This window comes from Lepidochelys kempii, chromosome 3, assembly GCF_965140265.1.
Source record: "Lepidochelys kempii isolate rLepKem1 chromosome 3, rLepKem1.hap2, whole genome shotgun sequence".
In the NCBI taxonomy this organism is placed as follows: Eukaryota; Metazoa; Chordata; order Testudines; family Cheloniidae; genus Lepidochelys; species Lepidochelys kempii.
This window is the reverse complement of record NC_133258.1, coordinates 104,789,304-104,800,847: the sequence shown is the minus strand read 5'-3', so window position 1 is coordinate 104,800,847 and position 11,544 is coordinate 104,789,304. Positions and strand designations below refer to the sequence as shown.

Below are 11,544 nucleotides of genomic sequence, written 5' to 3'. Positions count from 1 at the left end.
GTTGTGTCTTTTAAACCCCTGCAGTGCCATGAGCTTGACTGGGGGGGCATGTCAACTGGAAGGGAGAGGGAATATGAAGTGGGATGTGAAAGGATGACTGGGAAGGAAAAAGGAGTGAGGAAAGAGGAGAAATAAGATGGGAAAGGAACACACAAGGGGGTGGGAGGGAAGTCTGACACACTCTCATCTCAGGTGGTATTTGGGATTCAGCCAGAACAGGTAAAAGTGGTGATGTTATCTGTGTTTCTCTCTGGCCCCAATATGATCGGAACATTTCTCAGGACCAGGATGATAAAGGCCTGGAGTTCTAGGAGACAGTGGGGGTGACAGCCATAGCAGTGAAGCTTGCTTCAGTAGCCAATTTTTCTCCCCAAAGTCTTTCTTAAGGACCCCAAAATGGAGTGATGGATCCATTAGTTTGTTCACCAGTTAGGCCTAATATTTGATATATTGAACATTTGGTTCATTGTTTTCCGGGCTCACTCTGGTAGACTACAAGAGCTGTTGAATACAAGGGCTTGGAGAAAGAAGTGTGATAAGACTCAGGATTCTAGTTATAGAAATAAGTGTGTTGGATTATACTGATTGTCTTACTTCTCCTGTATATTTATTTTTAAAGTGTTGTTCCTTTGTCATATGCCAGTAATTCTTTTTGAAAGCCTGATTCATTTTTACTTCTTTAAATGTCAACATTTAGCCCATACATTTGTTAGACTTGTAAGTAAAATTATATATATTTATTCTCCCCAAACTGTATGACTGCTATTTTTAATTTCCACTTTCCCAATTACGAGTAAGGAGAGAATATAAATGCAATATGACAACCTCTGAAACATTTTACTGAACACTTCAGGTGAAATTCTGGCCCTGTTGAAGTCCATTGACTTCAATAGGGCCAGGATTTTACCCCTTAGATTATGGTTCTCAAACTGTGGGTCGGGACTCCAAAGTGGGTCGGGACCCCGTTTTAATGGGGTCACCAGCACTGGTGTTACACTTGCTGGGGCCCAGGGTCAAAGCCAAAGCCCGAGCCCCAATGCCTGGGGCCAAAGTTTGAGGGCTTCAGCCCTGAGTGGCAGGGCTCAGGTTGAAGGACCCCTGCCTGGGGCTGAAGCCCTTGGCCTTTGGATTTAGCTCCCCCCCCGCACCCAAGGCAGCAGGGCTCAGGCGGGCTCAGGCTTCAGTCCCCCCTCCTGGGGTCACGTACTAATTTTTGTTATCAGAATGGGGTCGCAGTGCAATGAAGTTTGAGTGTTATCTCAATTTCCCTAGAAACCAACCCAAGGTTACACTTATATTGGTTTTATTAAATGCTGCTATTGGATCAAACAGAAAAGGGATGGAGCTTATTCATGCAGTCACACATTCATACCCTCATGCACCCACAAATTCACACAGGCAGAGAGTTACTGGAGACAGCAGAGGAAGCCGAGAAGCCAAAGCATAGTAGATCTGGTGTGTCCGCCTGCGGTCACGGATCTGGGCTGGCGAGCAGGTCAAGAAGCAGGGGGCTTGTGTGTGTGCCTTCTTTTTTTTACTGGAATTGAGAGGCTCCTGTCACGTACACTGAGTTTTCCTTCTGTGTCTGTTACTGAGAAGCATTCCCAGACCTCGTTCTTTTCATGCATACCAGGTTCTTCTTTTCTTTACAGCTCCCTGTGATTGCCTTCTCAGGGCAGATTACATCAGACACAACTGGCTCCTCCCTTTGGGTTCTTTTCGCCTTGAAGTTCCTCTCTGCCCAGTCCCGCAAATACTCCCTTGTTCTCACTGCCTTATCTCCCACACACACTCCCTTGTTCACAGGCTCTCTGATCATGTGATAGAATGTTACAAAGCTCTGAGGTTATACACATGGTAACTGAAAAGGTTACAAAGCCCTGGCTGGGATGATTTAGTTGGAGTTGAGCAGGGGGGTTGGACTAGATTGGGGTGGGCAATACTTTTCGCAGGGGTGGCCACTCCACGAACTTTGGTAAGTCGTCACAGGCCACACATTTCTACTATATTAATGGAAAGGGTGCAGGGCCTGGGAGGGAGTTTGGTGCCGGAGGGAGCTCCAGGCTGAGTCCGAGGATTGGGGTGCAGGAGCGGGGTGTGGGGTCTGGGAGGGAGTTTGGGTGCAGGAGTGGGGTCTGAGCTGGGGCAGGGTGTTAGGAAGGGGGTGCGAGGTGCAGGCTCTGGCTGGGAGGTGCTTATCACAGGTGGCTGCCAGCGGGCGGCGCAGCAGCGCTCAGGCAGGCTGCCTGCATGCCATGGCCCCATGCCACTCCCGGAAGCAGCTGTGGCTGGCAAGTCTCTTGTGTGTCCCGGGGGGCGCATCGGGTCTCCGTGCGCTGCCTATGCCTGCAAGCAGCGCCCCGGAAACTGGCCAGTGGGAGCTGTGAAGACGGTGCTGAGGGTGAGGGCAGCACCTGAAGCTGCACCCCCCTCCCCCGGCACGCAGAGACGTGTTAGCAGCAGCAGCCGGGGTCTCTGCCAACCCTCCCCTGCTCTGGTTCTGTGGGTGGGTGGGTGAGACAGACGCACGCATGTTGCACGTCCGGGGCTGCCGGGCTGTTTGCGTCGAAGGAGAGCACCCGTGACACGCGCTGGGCTGCGGGCAGCTGAGGGTTAACCGGGCGGGAGGGCGGGGTGTTGTTTTCCAGCGTGTGCCGGGGGGCCGGGCCGGGCCGGCGCAGAGCCCTCCCCGCACTGCGGCAACGCGGCGCGCGGAGACGGGCCCCGGCAGCGCAGAGTCAGTCCGGCCGCCCCCCCCCGCTGCCCCCGCCGTCCAGTCACGTGACTAGAACCGGGCGCGGCGGTCGCCCCCTTCCTCGCGACTCGGAGGCTGGCGCCTGAGCTGCGCTCGAGCCCGTCTCCCGCTCGCGCCTTCGGCCGGTGCGGCCCGCGCGCCCCGAACCAGGATGCGGCCGGCGGCCCCGCTTCTCTTCCTGCTCCTCATGCTGCTGCCCCGGAGCGGGGCCAGCTCCGGGGAGCTCCCGGAAACAGGTACCGACGGGGCGAGGAGGGGCGGCGGCGGCGGCAAAGGGGAGGGGCGGCAGTAACTCGCCGGCCCTGAGAGTTCAAATATCACATCAGACTCTTTTCTTCTCCCCTTCCCCCAATAAGATGGGTAGGAAACCATGGCATTTAAAAAATTCTGCCTCTGCTCCCCGGATTCGGAGCCTGAAGAGGGCACTGGGCTCTGATTTCAATCTTTTCCCCTAGCCACAAGCAGCTAGAAATGCACCCTTTGCTCTGTAAAGGCGTAATGGGATTCTCATGTAATCCCTGGACTCCGGAGTCTGGGGCTTTAAACAATCGCAGTGCCCTGGTGTGAGGGAGGGTTGTTGACATGAGGAGGGGAAAGGGGAAATAGTAGCAAGGAAATAGTGGAAGGCTGCTATGCTGGGGGAGGTGGTTGGGCCGGAGAGGGATATTTTTTGGCAATAGGGTTGTGGAGTGATGGGATGGGGGCTGAGGTTGAGGTGGAATCTGGGGTAAGAGAGGGGTCTCTGAGTGGTCATGGTGGGTTTTAGGACAGGATGAGAGGCTCTGTATTGCAGATTGAGGGGGCCATTTAGGGATCTGCAGCAAAAACTGGGGATTCGTCCTGCTTTAAGCAGCGGGTTGGACTAGATGATCTCCTGAGGTCCCTTCCAACCCTGATATTCTATGATAATAATGAAGACAAGGTTTTGGCCCTGTTGGGTTTGTTAGGTCGCAGAAGGTGTGTTGGGGTGTTTGTGTGTGTGTGTGTGTCTGAGTTTGAGGATGTGGAGGGTATAGCATGTTTATTTCCTGCTTTTGTTCCAACCTCTTTATCCCTATTCCTCATCTCCCACGAGATTGTTTTGGTTTTGTTTACATTTCCTGCCTACAAAGAATGCCTTGGATAGCATCATAGCACGAAGCTTTAGGATTTTTTTTAAAATAACTTGTCTCCAGATGGCTTCCTTTTTAGGAACAATATCTGGCTGCATGATCGGGAACAGCAGCAACTGTGGGCAGAGCCATCCCGTCCATAGGCCAGACGAGGGCAAGTGCCCCAGGCCCCGCACTTCAGGATGCGGGGTCCAGGGTGGCCTGGGAGGTTAGCGGGGGTCTGGTGCCGGCAGCAGCGAGCAACCTGGACCCGCTCTGCCGCGCTGGCTCCTGGCATCGCTCGGGGAGTGGGGGCGGAAGCCAGAAAGAGGCAGGGCAGAGGCTTGGGGGGGAAGGGGGGCCAGGGCTGGGGGGGGAGGGGGGGTTGTCCCAGGCCTCACATTCCCCTGCAGACGGCCCTAACTGTGAGTGTTGCCAGAAGCCAAAAAAAAAAATGTCCTGGTTGAGACTTGTCTACTTGAGAACATTGTATAATTAACATTTTAACAGGTTTTAAGAATAATTATTATGTGCTAGTAGAGATCAGAAAACACTTTTCTTTAAAAATGATTCATGTAAGTGTGGTTCAGATCTGGCAGAAAATCTTGAAGTGGTTTTGAAACCTGTCTAGTTTTAACTGCTTAAATTATGTTTAAATCATTGCAGTTGCACCTAGTATTAAAGAATAGTTAGATCAGGCCTTGTATATTATCCTTCCCATGAAAGGGTCTAAACATTGTGGCATATATGCAGGGATGAGATTTGGAGGGGGGAAAGGTAGTGATACTCTTCCAGACTCTGCCCACCTACCTGACACACTATTAATAGTCGATTGTGTAGATGTTGATCACACATGCTCTCTGGGTTCCGTTTCCCCAAAGCGTGGTCTGAAAACATACACTGACTCTGCTGATCTCAATATATTTTTGCAATAACATATCAGCTGTGCATAGGTATGACATCAAAGACCTAAGTTATCAGTGCCAACAACCAAACTAATTTCCAGTTAGCACAGAATGAGTTGTAATGGGCTTCAGTTGCAAGAAGTTTAGGGACATATAAATCAAACTTGCCATGATGCTGGACTGGAGTAGGTGACCCACTAGAATTGCCTTCCAAAACAAATGATTCCAAAATGTAATCTAGTTACTATTTTTGTGTGCCCTCAATGCCAAATTAGTGTTTCTCAGTTGTCAATCAATTTAGAATCCCCTTAATGTGACTTATGCCGTACATACAATAAAAATGCTGAATTGAGAAGGTGAAATTCTAGAAAATATTGAGCATACATTTCATGCATCCAATGAAGTGAGCTGTCTCTAAGGTGCCACAAGTACTCCTTTTCTTTTTGAGCATACACTATAATCCTATAAAAGGACATGCACTACATTATCTTAATTTCCTTTTATTTCTGATGTTTAATATGAAAGTTAAACCATATTTTAAAAATAAAGAAGTTAATCATCCTTTTTAAGGTTCCTGCACTAATTTTCTTAAATGTCTCATTTTGGATCAGTGCATCAACACTTATTTTGCTGAGCTCTTGATCACTCAGATCTAGAGAGCATTAATTAAATACTCTCAGCTACACTTAGTTAAATATTTGCATTGGATTTAGAAAGGGTAGTGAGTAGAAAAAGTGTACTTTTTCATGGTTCTCCTGAAAGAGGGAAAGGTGACATTTAAAATTCCATTGGATTTTCAGCATCATTTGGAAAGTTTGATTTAGACTCATTGCTATTGGTTACAGCATGTGTTGGGGAAGCACTATATTTGGAATATATATGGAATATTAAGGTATACTAGGTTACTTCTGAGTACTCCAAGAACACACTTCATTGACAAATTATCCTTTCCACTCAAAAATTGGTCAAAAGCAGAGCAAAGTAACCTTACCTGTACAGTATTCTGTGTATATAAAGTACACTGTAAACAATAAAACCCAGCTCCATTTGGAATAGGAATATCTTTCTGTACACTTTTAAGATTGAAGGATAAAGTTCTGTACTATTTGAGAACATGTCACATAGTCAAATCTAATTTGCATTTGTCCTTAACATACATGGAAAAGAATTCTTTGAAACAGAGATGCACTGCTTACGCAGCCACAGAATCAGTGCGGGGAGTTGTCTTTCTTACTCCCCCAAGTCTTTCATACATGGTTGCAGTTCAGACACAAACTTCATTGGAGCAACCTATACATCCCTGGAGGGCAGGGATAGGATACAGAGGGACCTAGACAAATTGGAGGATTGGGCCAAAAGAAATCTGATGAGGTTCAATAAGGATAAATGCAGGGTCCTGCACTTAGGACGGAAGAACCCAATGCACAGCTACAGACTAGGGACCGAATGGCTAGGCAGCAGTTCTGCGGAAAAGGACCTAGGGGTGACAGTGGACGAGAAGCTGGATATGAGTCAGCAGTGTGCCCTTGTTGCCAAGAAGGCCAATGGCATTTTGGGATGTATAAGTAGGGGCATAGCGAGCAGATCGAGGGACATGATTGTTCCCCTCTATTCGACATTGGTGAGGCCTCATCTGGAGTACTGTGTCCAGTTTTGGGCCCCACAATACAAGAAGGATGTGGATAAATTGGAGAGAGTCCAGCGAAGGGCAATACAAATGATTAGGGGTCTGGAACACATGACTTATGAGGAGAGGCTGAGGGAACTGGGATTGTTTAGTCTGCAGAAGAGAAGAATGAGGGGGGATTTGATAGCTGCTTTCAACTACCTGAGAGGTGGTTCCAGAGAGGATGGTTCTAGACTATCCTCAGTGGTAGAAGAGGACAGGACAAGGAGCAATGGTCTCAAGTTGCAGTGGGGGAGGTTTAGGTTGGATATTAGGAAAAACTTTTTCACTAGGAGGGTGGTGAAACACTGGAATGTGTTACCTAGGGAGGTGGTAGAATCTCCTTCCTTAGAAGTTTTTAAGGTCAGGCTTGACAAAGCCCTGGCTGGGATGATTGAATTGGGGATTGGTCCTGCTTTGAGCAGGGGGTTGGACTAGATGACCTCCTGAGGTCCCTTCCAACCCTGATATTCTATGATTCTATGATCTACTACTATGTAAATAAAGCCAAAGAACAAATGACAGTAATGAAACAATAGTTTCAGAGTGGCATCCAGGTTTTACCCCTGAAATATTCCTGCTTATTTTCATTTTGTTCCTTTCTACTTGTAAATGTTTGTGTGTGTAAAAACAGGTTCTTCCAGTCTTCTCAATATTAATACTTCAATTAAACGTATTATTTAAGATGATTTAATAACATCTTAATGGGTACGTATGTATGCTAAATGGCAGCTTTTTCAAGGCTGGTTCAGAAAGGCAAGATGGGATTTATATAATTCCAAGTGATAGAAGCATTTAATCAATTGCATTTAACTGTCACATACTTCACCTGCCCTCAGCCTGCTAATCTGTTTCCTAAACTGCTTCTAACGTTCCAAACTTCTGAGCTTCTTAAAAGGCATGTTTAATGTGACATACAGACGAATGCAGATAAAATTTTTATACTATATCTTTTATTCTGTTTGTATCTTACATATATATTTATGGGGATTGAAAATGTACATGACTACTAGCCCCAGGACTATCACTAGCCAGTATGACAAATACAGTACTTGTACAACAGTGGTCACCTACCTGTAGATCACGATCAACTGATCGATCGCAGAGCCTCTGCCAGTCGATCGCAATCTCCATCCGCTAAAAGTCCGGCGGCTCAGCCTGCCCTGGCCCTGCATCGCTCCCAGAAGCAGCTGGCACGTCCCGGTGTGGGGTGGGGAAGAGAGTCTCTGCATGCCACTCCTGCCTGCAGGCACTGCCCCTGTAGTTCCCATTGGCCGGGAATGGGGAACTGTGGCCAGTGGGAGCTGTGGGGGCGGTGCCTGCAGGGAGGGACAGCGCGAGGAGCCATGTGAGGCACTCACCCTCAGGGGCCACAGGAAGTCCTTGCTGGCAGCTTCCGGGAGCAGTGCTGGGCCATGGGCGGGGCGGGGAGCTTGGCTGCCGGTGGGTGCAGAGCACCCACTAATTTTTCCCTGTGGATGCTCCAGCCCCGGAGCACCCACAGAGTCGGTGCCTATGCGCAGGGCTGAGGCGGGTAGGGAGCCTGCCTTAACCCCACTGCGCCACTGCCTGGGAGCCACCCAAGGTAAACACTGCCCAGTGGGAGCCTGCACCCCTCCTGCACCCCAGCCCTGAGCCCCCTCCTGGAGAAAGCCCCCTGAACCCCCGCCCAGAGCCAGTGCCACTGACCCCCTTCTGCACCCCAACCCCATTTGTAAATGTTTATGGCCTGTCGTGACCCAGTAAAGGGTATGGGGGTGGACACCTTGGGGTGGGTTTGGTTGAATCCTGTCCTCTGGGGGGGGTTGGGTCCTGCCCAGCACTGACCCCACAGTTGCAGCTCCTGTGCTGTGGGACAGGCTGGGCTTGGCTCTCCTGGCCAGTGGTATAGCCAGCTGGAGAAAACAGTGGGAGCAGAGATAAAAAAAGGCGCCACCCACTAGTACTCACCCGGCGGCGCTCCGGGTCTTCGGCGGTGAGTCAGGTGGTGCTCCGGGACTTCAGCAGCACTTCGGCATTGGGTCCTTCACTCGCTACGGTCTTTGGCAGCATTGCAGTGGTGTGGGGGGGTCCTTCAGTGCCGTTGAAGATCGGAGTGAGTGAAGGACCCAATGCCGAAGTGCTGCTGAAGACCCGGAGCGCTGCCTGATCCACCACCGAAGACCCGGAGCGCCGTCGGGTGAGTAAAAATTAAAAAGGTGCCAAAGAATTTAAAAGGCGCCACTTCTGCTCGGTGGGGGAACGGCTGCTGCCCCGCTCCACGCCTGGCGTTGGAACCTCCGGGGTTGCAGCACTGCTCAGCTTTGGCCCCGTCCCTTTGCCTGGATTAAATTTGTGAGTGGAGTTCTGACCTGGCTCATAGGGTTGCCGTGCCATTCACTCAAATTTGGCCTACCCAGACTCCTGTCATGATGATGGCTGGGCCAAACTGGAGTGGCATTGGGACTCCAGAAGTTGCAGTGCCTAGAGCAGAGAGGTGAGCCCTATTGGACAGTAGCCACAGGAGCTGCCACATAACCCTTTGAAGCATTCTGGCGACCCAATTTTGGGCCCTGACCCACAGGTTGAAAAACACTGCTCTACCTGTTTCGATAGGATAAGAAGCAGGAGAGAGAACAAATCTCTTCCATTCACCCATCAGATGTACAGGCTGAAGAAACAAGACACCTAGTAGCACGGGGACTACGCTAACTTAGTGTTTTTTAAACACAATTGAGTATTCATTATGTAGATTTGAACACTTAACTGAACTGTGTTTAAACTAAGTTAGTTTCATCCTTTTGCTACTGGTGTCTTATTCCACTTTGTCTTCAAACAGAATTCTTAAAATTATGGTGGCATCCAAAAAGATCATAGTGGCTTGTTACAGGCAGACAATTTTAGCTGTTGCTTTGCCTCTAAGGATGTCTGGGACAGAAAACTTGAATTCCTAGCTTTGGATGTTTTTGACGTATCCTTCAAAACATTTTCTCCCTTAACAGTGTTAGAGATAAGGGACAGATCCCCTAGCTTCTCCTTTCCTTCATTCATCAAAGACCGCCCTCACCCATATTTCAGTCTGGTTTTGAATGTCTCATAGACTAATAGATATTAAGGTCAGAAGGGACCATTATGATCATCTAGTCTGACCTCCTGCACAATGCAGGCCACAGAATCTCACCCATCCACTCCTGCAATAAACCTCTCACCTATGTCTGAGCTATTGAAGTCCTCAAATCATGGTTTAAAGACTTCAAGGTGCAGAGAATCCTCCAGCAAGTGACCTGTGCCCCATGCTACAGAGGAAGGCGAAAAACTCCCAGGGCTTCTTCCAATCTGCCCTGGAGGAAAATTCGTTCCCGACCCCAAATATGGCGATCAGCTGAACCCTGAGCATGTGGGCAAGATTCACCAGCCAGATACCCAGGAAAGAATTCTCTGTAGTAACTCAGATCCCACCCCATCTAACATCCCATCACAGGCCATTGGGCCTATTTACCATGAATAGTTAGAGATCAATTAATTGCCAAAATCATGTTATCCCATCATACCATCTCCTCCATAAACTTATCAAGTTTAATCTTGAAGCCAGATAGGTCTTTTGCCCCCACTGCTTCCCTTGGAAGGCTATTCCAGAACTTCACACCTCTGATGGTTAGAAACCTTCGTCTAATTTCAAGTCTAAACTTCCCAATGGCCAGTTTATATCCATTTGTTCTTGTGTCCACATTGGTACTGAGCTTAAATAATTCCTCTCCCTCTCTGGTATTTGTCCTTCTAATATATTTATAGAGAGCAATCATATCTCCCCTCAGCCTTCTTTTGCTTAGGCTAAACAAGCCAAGCTCCTTGAGTTGCCTTTCATAAGACAGGATTTCCATTCCTCGGATCATCCTAGTAGCCCTTCTCTGTACCTGTTCCAGTTTGAATTCATCCTTCTAAAACATGGGAGACCAGAACTGCACACAGTATTTGAGGTGAGGTCTCACCAGTGCCTTGTATAACGGTACTAAGACCTCCTTATCTCTACTGGAAATACCTCGCCTGATGCATCCCAAGACCGCATTAGTTTTTTTCACGGCCACATCACATTTGGTGGCTCATAGTCATCCTGTGGTCAACCAATACTCCAAGGTCCTTCTCCTGCTCTGTTACTTCTAATTGATGTGTCCCCAGCTTATAACTAAAATTCTTGTTATTAATCCCTAAATGCATGACCTTACACTTCTCACTATTAAATTTCATCCTATTACTATTACTCCAGTTTACAAGGTCATCCAGATCCTCCTGTATGGTATCCTGGTCCTTCTCTAAATTGGCAATACCTCCCAGCTTTGTATCATCTGCAAACTTTATTAGCACACTCCCACTTTTTATGCCAAGGTCAGTAATAAAAAGATTAAATAAAATTGGTCCCAAAACCGATCCCTGAGGAACTCCACTGGTAACCTCCTTCCAGCCTGACAGTTCGCCGCTGTAGTCTCCCCTTTAATCAATTCCTTATCCACCTTTCAATTTTCATATTGATCCCCATCTTTTCCAATTTAACTAATAATTCCCCAGGTGGCACCGTATCAAACGCCTTACTGAAATCTAGGTATATTAGATCCACTATGTTTCCTTTGTCTAAAAAAATCTGTTACTTTCTCAAAGAAGGAGATCAGGTTGGTTTGGCACGATCTGCCTTTTGTAAAACCATGAGGTATTTTCTCCCATTTACCATTGACCTCAATGTCCTTAACGACTTTCTCCTTCAAAATTTTTTCCAAGACCTTGTATGCTACAGATGTCAAACTAACAGGCCTGTAATTATCCGGATCACTTTTTTTCCCTTTCTTAAAAATAGGAACTATGTTAGCAATTTTCCAGTCATACGGTACAACCCCTGAGTTTACAGGTTCATTAAAAATTGTTGCTAATGGGCGTGCAATTTCGTGTGCCAATTCCTTTAATATTCGTGGATGAAGATTATCTGGGCCCCCCGATTTAGTCTCATTAAGCTGTTCGAGTTTCTTTGTTTTCTTCTTATTTATATGGCTATAGAACCTTTTACTATTGGTTTTAATTTGCAAGGTCCAACTCTACTTGACTTTTAGCCTCTCTCACTTTATCACTACATGTTCTGACCTCAATAAGGTAGCTTTCCTT

General features: G+C 47.8%; 1 protein-coding gene across 2 annotated transcripts in view; it reads left to right on the top strand.

The window, feature by feature from the left end:
* Window positions 1-1,953: 1,953 nt before the first annotated feature.
* The window catches only part of IFNGR1 (interferon gamma receptor 1), a 34,887-nt gene continuing 25,296 nt past the window's right edge, over window positions 1,954-11,544 (top strand). Inside the window, exon 1 of one of the 2 annotated variants that reach the window (XM_073337433.1) lies at window positions 1,954-1,975. Coding sequence is in view for 1 of the 2 variants with exons in the window: in XM_073337432.1 (XP_073193533.1) it covers window positions 2,907-2,991 (85 nt within the window). In the remaining variant the exon portion in view is untranslated. Of the gene's footprint in view, window positions 1,976-2,666; window positions 2,992-11,544 lie in introns of those variants that run through there. The other variant, XM_073337432.1, reaches the window with a different exon arrangement.